The 17,299-nt window shown below is 41.6% G+C and overlaps 1 protein-coding gene across 5 annotated transcripts in view; it reads left to right on the plus strand.

Moving 5' to 3' along the window:
- vgll4b (vestigial-like family member 4b) overlaps window positions 1-17,299 on the plus strand; it is a 148,040-nt gene that overhangs the window by 116,208 nt on the left and 14,533 nt on the right. For 4 of the 5 annotated variants that reach the window (XM_086001767.1, XM_086001764.1, XM_086001763.1 and 1 more), the window contains 3 exons: window positions 3,033-3,249; window positions 7,268-7,391; window positions 14,384-16,788. In XM_086001767.1, the coding sequence (XP_085857893.1) occupies window positions 3,033-3,249; window positions 7,268-7,391; window positions 14,384-14,664 (622 nt within the window). In that variant the 3' untranslated portion in view covers window positions 14,665-16,788. Of the gene's footprint in view, window positions 1-3,032; window positions 3,250-7,267; window positions 7,392-14,383; window positions 16,789-17,299 lie in introns of those variants that run through there. The other variant, XR_015080051.1, reaches the window with a different exon arrangement.

Raw genomic sequence — 17,299 nt, forward strand, 5'->3', positions numbered from 1 at the left:
AGTCCTGAGTTGGTGTTGGGCCAAAATGCTAATGGGTGACTCCCATCACGAGCGCACAAACCAGCCCTAAACCAGCGAGGGGGGCCCCCGTGTACATTCATCAATTCCCGGAACATCCATTTAGGCTTTTTCTCATCCTCTTTTTGTAGAAAATGGCAGACAGGTTGACTGCACAGGGGGTTTGGTAATGCAAAACATCTGAACTGGAAAACTAAGGGGGGTGGGGGAATCTATGGGAAAGCAAAAAAATTGCAGGATGTAATTTTCAGGAAATACAGCGTGATGAAGGTATGTATCTATATTTTATAGATCACGACTGTTACAAGGTATTAACACTCTGGAGGGGAGGTTGAATTACATCATAAATTACGAAAGCAAAGCTTGAGCACGCCACTCAACCCCATTATTACAGCATTGAACAGACTCCCAAACACACTTCACTCACGTTTTTATAACATATACAGTTTAATGTTATTTGTCTTTCTATAGCTTTTGTTATTGGTGGCTTGCTGTTGGAGGTGGTGCCTTCCACAGTTGCTGCATTTTGGTTTGAGCATTTCTCTCTGGCTCTGCATCATGTGACAGGAGGAAGAAGCATTTTAATGCAACCCAACACTGGGGAATATTGAGGTCAGCTGATGGGGAGCAAGGATTTTACAGAGCGAGAATACCATGTTTAACACCTATGCCGTACAGCAACTAAAGATGCCATTCTAGTACAGGAAACTTTGCGATATCCGGCACCGACGGGACCAGCGTGATGCCGATCTATGAAAACTTCCGGACAGACCAGCACTAATGTTGAAGGATATGGAGGTTTTCATCTCCGTATCTGACAACAAACGCTGTTGCTTAGCAACAGCTTGTAAACAGTTGGCCCGTACCTTGGAAGCATCTCTGTAGCTTAGCAACAGCTTCAGAGAGGCTTTCCAGAGACTGACTGTTTTAAAAAAAAAAAAGGCTAGGAGAAGAAAAAAAACCTAACAAAACGGCTGCTGATTTCTGCCATTAGAACGAGGTTTCCGGCCATACAACCTCCGGATAAACCAAAGTTTCCTGTATATATACCATTTCACTAAATTTATTGAATTCTATGCTCCTTAATAGAAAATACTCTTTTATTCTCTTGGGAAGGGTAGTAGAGGAGGAGTAAAAATACTTGAGCTATTTATTAATATCTAGCATATAGCTGGCAGTTGTTAAATAGAAGGTTGTGTAGATTTGATTTATTTTTCTGGTTTAAATACAGCTCATGTAATTCAACAAAGCAGATACTGTCTCTGCAAGTTTGGTGGTTTTATGTGGAGCTTAAATAAGAGGTTAAGATGTAATGCATGTTTGCCTGAGTATCGGACTACAAACCACACATCCTGTGTTCCCCTATGACACATATTGCTGAATATACTGTAATTAAAGAGGTTTTAACAAAAACAGTCGCAAAACCATTGAGCAATCGAAACTGAGGAAACTGATTTGAGCGCGAAAAACGTGTGTCTATGGAAACTGCACTGTTCAATTGAACATTAATATATTCAGCTGTGCAGGTGTTTTAATAATTAAAAACTCATTTAGAACAGCACAGCAATGAGCATCATTTGTGATGGGGAACAGCCCTTCAGTAAGTTTAACACTATGGATACCTGGCTTACTTAGCAAAATGCCCCTTTATTAAGAAACACTGTAATCTGTTGCACCCTCCTTAAAGAAATGTCACAAAGACATGACCTACTTTTTCATTCACAAACTGAATATAGTAATCAATTAACTGTACTTAATCCTTTTCTCTTATTTTGTTCAATTTGTGCTCTGGTTTTGGGCGATGCTGGCAAGACTACATTTATTGCCCATCACTAGTTGCCTTCAAAAGCTGTGGCTCTTCTATTTCCCCCCCCCCCACCCCACCTCTCCTCCAGTAGCCTGCATTGGGAAAACTAAATCGGAGGATTCAAATTTCAGTATTAACCAATTGATCTCCTCTGGTGTTGCTTATGGTAATGCAAGGCCTGGGAACACGGTGGCTAGAGACCGATTGGTTTGAGGGCAATATCGCAACAGTAGAAAATGGAGAGGAATAATTGGGCAAATTAAGAATTTTTCAGCACCTTTATATGTGTTTTAGTACTGATGAAAAGAGCATCCCGGCAGATGAAATATGGGAAATCAACTTAACCCTAATTGCTTGCACACCCTATTTGTTCATATAACAGGAACTACAAGGTGCAGCTAGGTGTAAGATGGCAGGTGTTTTCAACAGGTGCCAGTGATCCACGGGCTGTAGGTGTTGTAATCAGTTGTCAAAATGTTACAGGACAGGATCAATTATTTGCTTGGCAAAATTCTGGAAAACGATTGCTAGCTATATATAATAAATACTGTGTCGTAGTAAGACGATTATCAAATATACATTTCTGGATACAAAACCGGGCTTGCTGGTTACACAGAATTTGTAAAACGACTTGGTTTTTTAACAATTTATATTAAAAATAATTAAGTATCTGGATGGGCATATTGGAGTATGAGGAGTTGATTTAAATAAACTTGTAAGTTAGAAAACGGGAAGGTGCGATCTTGATAACTGGTACCCCTTTGATTTCTATATTTCCAGAATTAGATTGGACAGAGTTCTTATTGTTATTTGACAGTCAAATGCTGGAAAATGCACAACTGTATGTGTAGTTGTAGTCCTTGTCTGGGGACCTGGGCTGCTAGGTTATTTGTATGTACATGAGTGTAGTCTACTAGTACATTCCTGTTATAATCAATTCATTGACTAACATTTGCCTGTTGCTGACTTTGTTTAGCTTTAGCATTACACTGAAATAGATTTCCTTTCCCCCCCACCCCCAATCATTAGTATCTTCCTTGGGCAGAATGATCCAAGTAGTCAATGTCTATAATACAAAACTCCACATGTCCTACCTGGTTCTGTTTCAGAGAAGTAATCGCGGGTTTGCTGCATGTACGCCAGGTTGAAGTAATTGTTTTCTAAAAATGTTGTGATTAGCGAATACTAACAGAATCCATTTATGCAGGACCAAACCTGTCAATGGGGATTTTCGTAAAGATCAACATAGAGAGCGAAGCCGTAGCCCAATAGAACGTGCTGCAGTGTCAACTATGAGCCATCTCAGCAAACATGCCTATGCTGGCATAGGACTACCAAGTATGTCAATGGAACAGCCTCTAGCACTGACCAAAAATAGCATGGATGCAACTAGGACAGTCAACATTGGTGTGGAACGACAGCAGGTATAAACACTGATCTTCTGGTTGGTTTCACATATTACAACATCTTCCTCTTCTACTGTTTTGAAACTCTTGAGTTAGAGGTCTGTTATGCTCATGTACTGAGGTAGATGTGTGTGAATTGACTCATCTTTACTCTGTGGAAATGCCACCCCATATCCAGATTGTCTACGTGAGGAGGGCAACATCCCTTGTGGGAGAATCAGAAAACTGAACTGGTGTCCTGTCATTCAGTGGTCCATCGGATACATTTGCATGGATATTAATGAGATTTGTTACAACTGCTGTCGAGAATAATTGACTCACCTCATTAACTGTATCTCTATGCAACCTCTATTTTTCAATAAAATTATAAATAGTCACACACAAAGTCATTTGGCCCTTATGTTACAACACTGCCACTAAAATAGAGCAATAGAAACCCATCTCTAGGTGACTTTCCCTCTGGAGACCATACCAACACCATAGTGTTGGTTTGGCTCGGTTGGTAGCACTCTCACCTCTGAGTCAGAAGGTTGCGGGTTCAAGTCCCATGCCAGGACATAACCTAGGCTGGTTCTTCAGTACAGTTTAAGGGTGTGCTGCATTGGCGGAGGTGCTGCCTGTTGGATGAGACATTAAACTGAGGTGCACAACCTGTTCAAATGGATTTAAAAATCCTATGCCACTTTTTTTGAAGAAGAACAGGGAGCTCTGTTGTTCTGGCCAACATTCATCCTGAGCCAATATCACCAAAAGCCGATTAACTAGTCCTCAAATCTTATTACAGGAAAGTTTCTGGTATCCGGCACAGACGGGACCGACGTGTTGCCGGTTCATCAACAATTCCGGATAACCGAACGCTGTAGTAAAAGATACGGAGCTCAGAGCTCCGTATAAAGCAACAAACCCTAACAGCTTCAGAACAATCGGCACAAGTTGCAAGCGTCTCTGTAGCTTAGCAACAGCTTCAGCTACACCCTTGCACAGCAACAAATCAATTTAAAAAAAAAAAAAAAAAAAGTAACTAAAAGTAAAAAAAGTTACCTGAACCGACTCCTGAATTTTGCCGGTGGATAGAGCGTTCCGGTTATTATGGGGCCAGTTAATCGAAAGTTTCCTGCACTGTTTGTGGGATCTTGTGTGTAAATGATTTTCTACAAAAATATCAGTGACAAAAGTAACTCACTGATTGTAAAGTGCTTTAGGACATTGAGGTTGTGAAAGTTACTATATAAATGCAAGTTTTTTTCATAGCTGCTGGCAATCTATCCATCCAGCAATGTAGCCTGCTTATACAAGCCTTTCCCTAGTATTGGGGAAGGCGCACGGATAGAAATTAAAAGTGGGAATTTGTGACTTTCGAACAGTAGAGTTGTTTGTGTGTCGCTGCTGGTTTGTGGAATCTGTCCTGCAGTGTAAATGGGACAGATTCCACAGCATCAGCTTCCCCAGTATGTTAACAGAATTATTTCTATTAGAATTTGGCTATTTAAATGGTAATATAAAGGGAGGGGAATCCAAGCCATTTCATTTGAAACTTAAAGGTTTGCTTGTTTATGAAGCAAAAATTCTCACTGTTTACATTAAAACTGCAATGCGCTCTGTCAGTCGTGGTTACCTCACTCTGCATGTATGTGGAACGTGGGTGGAGTGGTGTCATTTTGGTGCATCATGATGCATGATTGACTACCACATTCAGTCCCAATGTAAGTACATAGTGAGTGACTTTAAATTGAATATTGTTGCATTTCCCCTCCTCCCGAACCACAGAATTTTCTGAGCACTGCTGAATTCAGGCATACAAAGTGATTAGTTTTCCAAAACAAATTAGTATTGAGGGAATGCTGCACTGAGAAGTGTTGTTAAACCGAGGCCCTGTCTGCGGTCTCCAGTGGACATAAAAGATCCCACAGCACTCTTCGAAGAGTAGGGGAGTTCTCCGGTGTCCTGGCCAGCAGTTATTCCTCAACCAACTTTACCAAATCATCTTCAAGCCACTTCTCTCATTGCTGTTTCTGGGACATTGGGGCAGACTTTGACCTGGGACGTTTTCATGCCCAGACTCTGCACTGCCCAGCAAGCTGGTGCCTGAATGAAGAGGGTCGATTGAAATTGATTCTCGGACCTCAATGGCTTACTTGGTGCAAGCTTCCGGCATTGGTTGTGCCGAGTAGTGGCCCTCGGGTAATTTCCGGGAAGCGAGGGGGAGGGGGCTTGGAGTGGGCCATGGGGGCGGGGTGATCACGAATCCTGCAGGGTTGGGTGAGCACGCCTGCTCCTCCCAACTCTTCAGGAACATTTTTTTAATTAAAAAAAAATAAATGTCACTACCTACCTTTTTTAGTTTATGGTCGCTGGCGCTGCTGAAGATTCCTGAGTGGGGCAGGCTCATTGCCGACTAATTTCTGAACGAGGTTCTTCAACAGGCATTGGACTCCTTGGGGCTTGATGCCTGTTTCAGGTATCTGCCCAGAATGCCTAAAAAAGAGCCCCACAAATGTAGTAGTGAGATCAATGCCTGTGCAGATTGGGTACAGCTAGTACCATTGCTAAATTAGTATACTTTGGGCAAGGCACATACCACATTGTACCCACTTGTGTACAAATTGGCTGATGCGTTTCCCTACATGACAGCAATGACTACACTAAAAGTGCTTCATTGGTTCTGAATTGCTTAGGGACATACCGAGGTCCTGAAAGATGCTATAAATGCAAGTTTGTTCTTTAACATTTGATTGAACAAATCGGCACGCAAAATTAACATTGGTTTCCAACTATAAATGTAGCATAAGGCTTTAAAGAAAGCATATAGACTCAAGGGGGTGGGAGGGGTAAGTACCTATCAATAGGTCCCAGGTGGTAATTTGGGGAATTAAAAAAATCTAGTCATTGTTTGTGATGCCATTGATGAGGTTTCTTTCTATGGCCTGGAACTCAGTCTCTAAGTGTGAAAAGAGAGACCAGTGGAAAAGAAAACTATCTACAGCCTATTCAGACCGACAGGTGCTGCTGGCATTAAAGTAAAAGGGTCGTTTTCAACCTTTTCTGGGAATTTATTTTTCCCCTAAGCTTCTGAAAGAAAGTGTTATCTACTAAAGCGAAAAAGTGGTATCATTGCAAAAATGTCCTTCATATACAACAACAGAAATAATTTCCTGTAAAGAACTTACATTTCTATAATTCTTTTCACATTCTCAGTACATCCCAAAACGCTTCACAATTATTGGATTACTGTTGAAGTGCAGTCCCTGCTAAGTAGGTAAATGAGGCAGATAGTGTGTGCACAGTAAGGTCCCACAAACAACAATGAATGAATGACCATATAATCTGTGGTGTTGGTTCAGAGAGAAACGTTGGCCAGGACACCAGGAGACCTCCCCTGCTCCTCTTTAGGTTGTGCTGTGGCATCTCTTAGATCCACCTGAGCTGGTAAATGGGAAGTCCTTGGGTTCAATGTCTCATCCGAAAGATTGCACCTCCATCCGAAAGATTGCACCTCCAACAGTGCGGCACACCCTGTCAGCCGAGCTTATGCACTTGAGTCTATAATGCGACAAAGTCAAAATTTTGTGAGGAGCCAAGTTGTCACTTGCCAAAAAACACAGCAAGAATATAGCATACAGATTCTTGAGAATGCCCAACCCAGGCAAACACAAGTCTGACCATGGGGACTACTGGGACCTCTCTGCGGAACCCAGTTTTGAGCTACAAATGGAACTTGCTGATCCTGCATCACCCCAGTGTATTTGCCAGAATCAGATGGATGAATACTGGACTGTACAAAGCAGTCCTGCTAATGATAAATAACAAATGGATTTGTTTAAAAAACAAATTACATACAACTAATGCCGAGGTCAATATTTACATTGATACTAAAGCTGCCCCTTTATAAACTTGGACTACAATACATTACAATGCAATGCATTCAGGGCTTCAAATTTTCCTGTAATTAAATGTTCATATTAGCTATTATTGCTAAGTATTTGGTCTTTGGCTGATTATTGGAATAGTACTAATGCACTGTTTTTTGTCCATTCAGAATCGCCCCTCAGTAATTACATGTGCATCTGGTAACAATCGTAACTGCAACCTTTCCCATTGCCCTATTGCTCACAGTGGTTGTGTTCCAGCAATGCCCCCAAGCTACAGGAGACCCTCAAATCGTAAGTCGCATTTCAGTGATGTTTATGCAAGCATTCTAACTCAATCCAGTCATGCCCTTAGGCCCTGTGTTTTTATTTTTAAAAATACAGTACTTGCCATCTGTGCAGCTTTCCCTTGATCATGTCAGCACTTGCTCGTCAAGTAAAGGGGCCTCACATGAACAGAAGTGAACCAAGTTTTTTTTTGAGCTAAACTTTCTAAGTTTTGCATTACTAAGTTGGTATAGATCTCTTATGTTTGGCTCGGTTCACAAAACCTTTCTGCACTTCTCTATGAAATCTAGTGGTTACTGTATGTAGGGAATGCAGCTTGATACGCGTTACATGGCAAACTCGGATTCTGAATAGACCCAACAACTGGCGACAATATGGGATTGTAGTGCCAAGTGCATGTGAATTAACAAAGCGGGCCCATTGCAACTGGGCTTCAACTGAAGCCAATGTAGGTCATGAGAAAAGATCTTTCATATTTCTCCTGTGGCTTTCAGTTTGCACTGTTGTTTCAACACACCCACTGAAGAAATAAAATGGTGCTCTCATCGAAATTGAAGTACAATTTAAAACATTATCAGGAAATCATTTTTCTACTAAGTGCTTCCACCCTTGTGAAGAAAATGTTAACTGCTTGTTTCACGTATAGTTTTTCAAATTGGCAACTTGTACTGGTGAGTGCCACTAATTGTATGCAGCTGTTAATTACAGAAAAAGGAGGCAAATGCCATCCTATCGCACAGACTGACTGTATCCAGTTACCTGGAACATGGTGCTACTGTAGCAATGATCAAATGCCTTGTAACGTCACTAGTATGAATAGCACCTGCTTCCTCCCCCCCCCCCCCCCCCCCCCCCCCCCAAAAAAAAAACCCTCATAGCTGGTGAAAGAGGGAAATGCCTTCTCTCTCAATGTTGCTGGCACTGTACATTTCTCATTTGGAGTCACACACTCTAAGAACCACCCCCACCCCACAAAGTGTCTCCTTTTATACTCGGCCACAATCACCACTTCTTCCTTTTCCCTCCCCTCTCATTCTATTGCATGTGTCCTTCTCCCATTTCAGTTTTCCCTTTTCCAATTCATTGTGTAATATCTTCGGTCTAAGAACCTAATTTTTAATAGGTGGGTGGGCAATTTGAACATTTTACTGCTTTTGCCATGGGCTCCTCTAAATCTAATTTATATTTTGGGTTTCTCACTGATTTTACCTGATTTTGCATTCGAAGAAAGGGATCCTGTCGACATAATCTGGGTAAATGCAAGATACAGGAAACTCTCGATTTACCGGCACCTAAATAACCGGAAATCTCTGTTAACCGGCAAAATTCAGGAGTAGGTTCAAGTAAGTTTTACTTCATATTAGTGGCCGTTCCTGGATCTGTGGCTGTGTAACAGGGTTCCTGCACCTGTTGCTAAGCAACAGGGATGCCTGGATCTTGTGGCCAGGGTTCCTGCACCTGTTGCTAAGCAACAGGGAAGCCTGGATCTGTTGCTGTGTACGGGGCACTCATACCTTTTATTATATCTCTCTGTAATCCGGACTTTTTGATAAACCGGCACCACGCCGGTCCCGTTGGTGCCGGATAAAAAAAGAGTTTCCTGTACTTGTTCCCGATTAGGATAAAGGTTACTTGAGATTTAATTAAGAAAACAACTGGTTGTTTATTACAAGAACATTGAATTGTTAACTTGGAGTGATCGCAGCAAAACAGGCGGTGGTTATATTCCATAAAACCCAGAGTTATGGGACAGACTACCATCAATCTACAACGGCAAAAAACACAGCAGTCATGTTCTACACATACTTGATACAGGTAACTCTTCCCGCAGTCAGCTTTCAACCTAGCTTCTCCATTTCAATTTTTCTGACATAAAGCTGGTGCTGGTGGAGTTGCAGGCCAAAGTATAAAAGTGTTTGGGTTGGATCCAAAACAAACTTCTGTTCTAGTTCCATCAGCAGTTTACTTCAGCTTCAACCAGAAAATCTGGATAAATGAGGAAATCCTGATCTTACTGGTGCTGAGTTGTGTCCGGTGTGCAGACTTTAAACCTTCTCACAGATGAGGCAAGGCAAATTGGTCATTTAAAAAAAAAAAAAAAAAAAAAATCCCGTCTGGTACAGTTATGATAAATATTATTAAATACCATTTCTTTGAGAATTAAAGCTCATAAATGGCTTTACAAAATAAGATGCTGTGAAGGAAGTTAAATGGTCCGTGCCATTTATAACATTGTCAGAATATCTTGCCTTTTATTGCACTAAGGGAACTAGAACCCCTTTTAACAATTTTCTAATTTTATAAATAATAAATATGTAATATATATAAAATAGTGTATTCCTGTTAATTTTAAATTTCTTTATAAAAGTTTTGAATTGTCTAGTAATTTGAATGAGGTGACTGAGTTAAGCATGGACAGTATATATTTAACTTTTTATATATACTAGTTGTTGTCCTGTGATGCTGCACACAAGGAATCAAGACCAAGTGTAGTCTCCAGGCGAAGCGGCCATTCAAGGGTGTCAGATAATTGGAAAAGGGCATGTAGACTTAATTCCGTCCTCATTTTAAACTCCCATGTTTTGACCTTCAATTTTATATTTCCAATGGTATATATATATGTAAACCTGTCACCCTACATCCTCCTGTCACTGGTGATGCTGCAGTGTCTCCATTGGTAGAAGAGTGTAATTACAGTATAGCAAGCTTACAATACAGTTTCCACTACAGGAAACTCTCTGGTATCCGGCACCGACGGGACCGGGATGGTGCTGGTTGACCAAAAATTCCGGATGACGGAGAGGGTTATCTACTGAGGCTATTTTTAACAAACAAAGAGTCCGACTCCTGTTATTGAGGTGTTCGGACTTCTGACAGCGCCAAGAAGCCGAGTAGTGGCAGTTTGGAGAACTACCCCCACTGACTAACTCGGCCACCGCTGGAGACTCGGACACGGCAACATTTCCGGTTATTGAGGTGTTTTCGGAGTATGAATTTTGCCGGTGAATAGAGAATTCCGGATATTTAGGTGCAGTTTAAACGAGAGTTTCCTGTATATATGGATATAGGAATATATAATGGAAAGGTTGACCGTAAGTGCGTGCATTAGTAAGATTTTTAATATAGATATATTATACACATTAGTAGTTCTCTTGTGGAGTTGCATGCAGTGAGCTGGAGGACATGGTCTGTTGCCTCTGTTACATTGCCTGCTTACTCGCTCTTGTGCTCTCTCTACAGCTCTCTTTCTCCACCTGCACCCCAGCTGCATTTGTTTTCCCTTTTGCTTCTTTCCTGTGTTCTTCTGATTCTCTCTACATTCCTTCCAGTGGGAAGTAATGGGCAGTGTGGCAAAAGGGAATGGCGCTATTGAGAGCTGCAAGTTGGATTTTACAACGGTTGGTGTTTGTAAAATGGAGCCGGGGGGGCGACTGGCAATTTAAAATTTGAGAGGTAGGCAGAAGTGAGTAGAACCATTCGGGCGGAAGGACCGTCAGGAGTGAGCATGGCAGGTATTCTAGTGGGGTGGAGCTGGAAAAGCAAGGCTCGATTTAAAATTTTGGGTGGTAAGCAGAGGGGAGCCGACACAAATCAGAAGCTGCAGTGGGGCAGAACTGGCAAGGCAGAGGGTCCAACTGGGAGAAAGACTGCCAGCACCACCAGAACATCCTCCTCTGTGGGAAAGAGCTGATGGAGCAGCTGCACATGCTGAAGTTGATGCCTGGAAGGATTGGGGTGGAGGGCAGCAGGCATTTACTGGGGCAGAACCTGGTGTAAAGTGCAGATGGGAACATGGTGGGAGAGACTGCCAGGGCAACGTAACATTTTAATTGGGGAAGAGCTTGTTATTTTTGTTGTTGAAAGTAAGCTTTAACAATATATATAAAGAAAATAACTTTTTAAAAATTTCCCTACAATGTTGATCTTCTGTCTTTTGAAATGCTGCACTGGTGGCCTCTTGACCCAGCTCAGCATTTTAGTTTCCTGGCCCTGCTGAATGAACTCTGCAGCTTTAGACGCCCTTCATTTTTGAAATGCTGGCCCGTTGCCTCGTGTTTCCGATGTCTGATTTTCAGGGGAGTGAGAAGCAGTGGGCCGGCATTTCTGTTAACCGTGGCAACAGCCAATGAAGATTAGACAGCAAGGGCAGGAGGCCCTGAGTCTAACCAGAGGGAGACGGGAGGTGGGGTTTGTGAGCCTAGGATCGAGGAGCAGTCATGTGAGCCAGCAGACACCTTGGGTCTTGGGATTGGAGCCCACAGGCGCTGCGGGCCTCTGGTCAGGAAGGGGGAATGGGAGTCGGGGCTGACTAAAAATGGGGGTGGAAAAAGGCCTGGAAGTAAACGGACATTAAGTTAGCTATACAGAAGGAAAAATCTATGAAAATAAATATATTAATCTAAAAATAATACTCACCAGTACAGAAGAAATAAATTGGGTAAAAATAAAAATGGCTTGTGCCATCTCGTATTGGGAGGGTAGATTAAAAATAATAGAAACAGGCATTACTCTCATTGCTAAGTGTCACAATGCATGACAATCCTGACAAAAAGTAAATGTGACAACAGGAAATGTGCAAAGTCATATGAATTTTACTGCATTAGGTGTATGTCTGTGTAGAAAGAGAGATGATAACTAAGATGCAATCAAAATCTTGTAATAAACAAGAGCAGAACCTGAATCAATTACATGGATGGGAGGGGGGATATCAAATCCACTATGGCCTTGCCCCTCCCTATCTGTAACCTCCGCTAGCTCTACAACCCTCAGACTCTGGCCTCTTGCGCATCTCCTGTTTCCTTCGCCTCACCACTGACGTACCTTCAGTTGCCTCGGCCCTAAGCTGTGGAATTCCCTCCCTAATCCTCTCCCTCCTCTTTTAAGATAATCCTTAAAACCTGTCTCTTAGACCAAACTTCTGGTCACCTGTCCTAATATCTCCTCGCATGGCTTGGTGTCACATTTTGTTTGATAGCACTCCTGTGAAGCGCCTTGGGACATTTTACGATGTTAAAGGCGCTATATAAAGGCAAGTTGTTTTGTATAAAGCACATTTGACGCTTAAAAAAACCTGCCTGCAGGATGAAGTGTGTTGGGTATGGGACTACATGTTGTTGGAGTCAGATTATCCTAGGCCAACCTTGCTGAGCTCAAACCACTCATTCCCCGCCTCCCTCCCCCCAATAACCAATGTTGCCAGACCTGGCTGCCTCATTTCCCCCTTGTAGAACCATTCTCTCAGTGCTTTCAACCCCTTCTGACCTCCCCACCTCCTTCCCCCAGTATTAGTAAATAACTTCCTCTTCACCGCCTCCCCCCACCTCCCCAGTGCTGCCAAATCCTGGGATTTTCCATCCCACACTTCACAGACATGCTAACTCTTCTCTGTTCTCCCCCAGGGGCAATGGGACAGCCGGGTCTGGCAGCATTGTTTGGGGGGTGGGAGGTGGTCGGTGATTGGTGAGGTTAGCCCAGGAAAAGCTGCCCTCAGTAACAGTCTGGTGTCAACAGCCTGTTGTTGCAGTTACTACACTCCAGTGCTGTCAAAATCCAACATCTCTGTGCTACAAAAGCCCAGGTTCCACCCTCTCTGCTCTTGAGCCCCACTGCAGTGCTTCCAAATGCCAGAATCGCCTGTCTAATACTGCAAATTCTTTTGAACTCCTTCCTTAGTTCTGCCAAACCTCCAAGACCTACCACCTGATGTTACCAAAGCCCAGGATCTCTTCCCTGTTCTTCCTCAAGTTCACAGGTCCCTGTCCCCTTTTACTCAGTGCTGTTAGACACCGGGCACCTACCCCCAACCTGCTGTCGGAATGCAAATGCCTTGTGGACCACTTCTATTAAGTAGAACTGGGCTTTCGAAAAGGTTGAGATAAAATTGAATACATGGGTAAAGAAATATATAATCAAGTTCTCTGACTTAGTTTTCACGGACAAATGGACAGCCATGGAATTTGATCCCAAAATCCCACAGCACCTTGTTTTTAAAAAAAAAAAAAAACAGTTTATGATTTCAGAATCACCATAAATCAGGAGCCTTAATATATTGTATGTTGTGTGGCAACACCACATTATTACAAAATGGTGTAACCTCCAGCTGATTGAGCAGTGCCATGGGAGATCTGCCATTGTGTGCATTTATCTCTCTTTTTTGTGTGTGTGTTCCAAACAAGTTTATAGGAAAGGGGACCCTGTTCTCTAATGCTGATTATAGGTTTCAACTACTGATTGGGCTGTTTTTTAGTTTTCCCCCCATTTTCCCTCTCTTCTGTTCTGATGGGAATGACTCTTTTTGAAGTATGATTACACAGCAGCTTTCTGTTAATTCACACAAGTGTCCAATCTTCATGTGTGAGCCCCAGACAGTGAGTGTAGGCTGGAGTGAGTTGGAGCTTACAGAAGAGCCACCAACTTGAGTCTTTTGGCTTACAAATGCCTGTGCAAGCAACATATGCAACCAGCTCTTGTATGTTCAGTGTGGATCACCACCTGGGGCCAGGAAACATGCTGATCCCAATGCAATGTAATGGGAGCCACTCAGAGGAGATACCCGCATGGAGAGAGGGACTAGATTTAATGTACTCTCCTATTCCCCTCAGATTTGTTCTTTCTTAGTTGGGGAATTCAGCTCAAATTATGATCACAAATAACATCAAAGCTCTGCTAGTTTGGGTGGAACAAGAGAATCTATTTGTGATCAACCGTTGGAAGATGGGCTTTGTTACTGTGCTGTTTGTAATGGAGTACTCGCTGCCATTCCGTAACCGCACATCATTTGTAATGAGTGACTACTTTTGTGTGAACTAGATAGAGAGTGTGTGGGATTTAAGTGGCCATGATAGATACTTTCATTTTAATCCAGTTTTGTTTTAAGTGATTTGGGAATTATTTTTCTGTTCTGATAATGGGAACAAAATTTGAGACAATGTTACTTTAATCTGGCATGATTTACCCCCTCCCCACCACCGCCTTTTAAATTGTGATCTTTTTTACAGCCTCCATAACTACTGCTACAACTTGTGATCCTGTTGTGGAAGAACACTTTCGCCGAAGCCTTGGAGAGAAGTACAAACAGCCAGAGCCTGTGACGAATTCGGTTTCCATCACAGGATCAGTCGATGATCACTTTGCCAAAGCTCTTGGAGAAACATGGCTTCAAATCAAGGCTGCCAAAGATGGAGTTTCTAGCAGCCCTGATTCTGGTTCAAGAAGGGGACAGTCCTCGCCTTCATCCCACATGGTCAATCACAATCACTCCCCTTCGGTCGTTTCATGAGGAGTGGACCACGTTGCATTCTGTGCTGAGTGAAATGCATGGTTTGACTGAGCTTGAACACTGCTAAATAAATGGGGAGGGGGATTTTTTTTAACTAGACACTTTTGTGTATTTGCTTAGCATTTGCAAAAGGGTGCCCTAAAAAAAAATAGCAGGAACTATTCATATAAATTGTATGATGTAGCATCCTAATCTCCTGCCTCAGTTACCAAAGAAACCTCTGATGCAATTCTGCTGCCCCAAAAAGCCATGTTAGGATTGGTTGACCCAAACGCTTTGGCCTCTGCTAGTTCCTTTGACTAGAGTTTGTGTGGTTTGCTTACATTGCTTTTCTGTTATGTAATTTTGTATGTTTATATACTTGAAAAGAACTGTATGTCTGATTTGCACTATTGGGGAGTGGTGAGGTTGCTTGTCAACTTTACATCAGATTTTCTTGTTTTGTTAGATGGCAGACTGCTGACAATGAGGGCTTAGTATGATGTGTATTGCGCTTTACAGAGGCAAAACAGCTTTGGAAGGGAAAGTCTCATACAGGTATAAGCCTTTCTTTAGCTTCAGATTACATTTTGTGCTTGGTGCTCACAACTGGACTGCATTTTTTTTTCAAAGAACACGGGCATTTTGTTTTCCTACACCCTTCATCTGTATTTGTCAGCTTGTTGAAATAGATTTGAGATATGAAGGTCAATAGTGCTTCTATTAAAGTAGCTGCATGATTTTTAAAAATAGCTGGTATCTATATTGTATAGGCGTAACGAAAATTAATACTAGAGCTTTTTCTTCAGAATTGTAGTTTATTTTCATCAATAACAGTCCTAGATACTTACTGCTGGTACAGTTTTACTCAATGACATTTAAGCATGTATTCACACTGGTAGAAGCCAGCAAAAGAGGATAGCCTCAGGAAAGGCCCGCATATAATATTCAATAGATTATAAATTCCATGGTACAGGCGGCAATAGCTTTTGTGCATGACTGAATAATCAATGCATAACAAATACAACCTGCTTAATAAAGTAATAAACAGTCGCTCCCATAATGTCTGTAAAATCAAACTGAGATTTACAGTTAAACAAGTCATTACTTTATTTGAAACAAAAAAATACTTGGCTTGGCTTTAATGTGGTAATGCAGATTGTCATGGCTTGCAGAGTACAATTTTTTTTATGCTTACTCTAGTCCTGTGCCAAGGTGTACATTCCTCCAATAGTATAATGCTATTTTGTTTGCTGAATTAATAGCTACTACTACAACTAGAGGCAGAGGTACAGAAAGCAGCTGTGTAATGCTTAATAGCTTCCCAATTTAGCCTTTGCCTTTGAGAAAGTCACACATGCCCATACATTCCGTCATCCCAGTAAAACCATACACATTTCATCGCCACCTTACTGGGTAGTTACCGCTTGTCTGCTTTGGCATTCAGTACCCTACTCTGTAGGAAAATCACTAAATGAACACTTTTTATATAGGTAACTATAAGACCATCATTACGCTGTGCGTAAAGAATGTACAAAAAAAATTCGTAGGTATTTTTTGAGGAACAATTAATTTGTTAATGATATGTAGCTATTTAATTTTCCCTGTCCTTTTTGTTGTAATCATGCAGTTTTTTTTGTTTGGAGAAAAAAGTTGATCTTTTTTGTTTGGTGTAGATTTGTCTGTTATAAGGTAAAAAGTGCAGGAACACAGTTATCTATGGAAACACTGCATTAGCATTAATAGCCACTAGTTCATTACTGCTACAGGCTACTGAGCATTATAATGGGAGAAGGCTGTAGATGCTGTCTGTGGACTCTATGCGTCTGGTTACTTGGCTGTTTTTTTAATGTGAGACAACTGAACAAGAATACAAACAACAATCCAGGGATTGTGGACTAATTATAAATTTTGTGGAGACTGCAAAAACGTTCTAAAATGTATAGACCAGGTTTGTCTACAACTTTCGTTACTACAGAGAGCAGAAATATCTACAGTGTACTTACTGTTAGTTTCCGTTTGTAAATTTGAACTCTATCCCTCTTGTTTGCGGCCTTGTTTCACCCAAAATGGAAAAAAAGCTTTTGACAGGCCACTTTTTGTACTTAAAGTAGCCTCAAAGAACAATAAAGTGCTCTTAAATCATTATGTCTCTTGCATTTTCATTGAGATTTGTTAACCTGTTCTTTTTAGATCAGCAAGTATGGAAAATATTGCAACCAAAAAGTAAAATTTACTAAGTACCAGCTTATGGTGGGAGCAGCAAAAAGTTGCAATCTTCTACTTCAAAATAAAATGTTGCAATTGAGGAAGCCACTTCCGTCCTGACATGACCTGAGAAGCCACTAGGAAAATCCATTCAATTTTGATGGCTTTGCTATTTTAAATCAATAGAAAGTGACGTAAGCCATAGGAATCCGTAATTCCCTAGCGAAGGTGGACATTATCTCGGAACCGAAAGAAGGGAACTTTGGCTCAACTGAAATTGTGTTGAGAGGATATTGTACGAGGGGTCTGTATCATACGGCTTTAGATATTACTAGTGACGATGACCTTATTACTCATGAGTGAGAGATACAGGTTACCTGAGCCAGTGACATCAGAAAATGTTAAACAGAGAACTGCATCATTATATTAATACAACAAAGATTTTAAA

This window comes from Somniosus microcephalus, chromosome 11, assembly GCF_052327205.1.
Source record: "Somniosus microcephalus isolate GS21.2 chromosome 11, FLI_Smic_1.0, whole genome shotgun sequence".
NCBI lineage: Eukaryota > Metazoa > Chordata > Chondrichthyes > Squaliformes > Somniosidae > Somniosus > Somniosus microcephalus.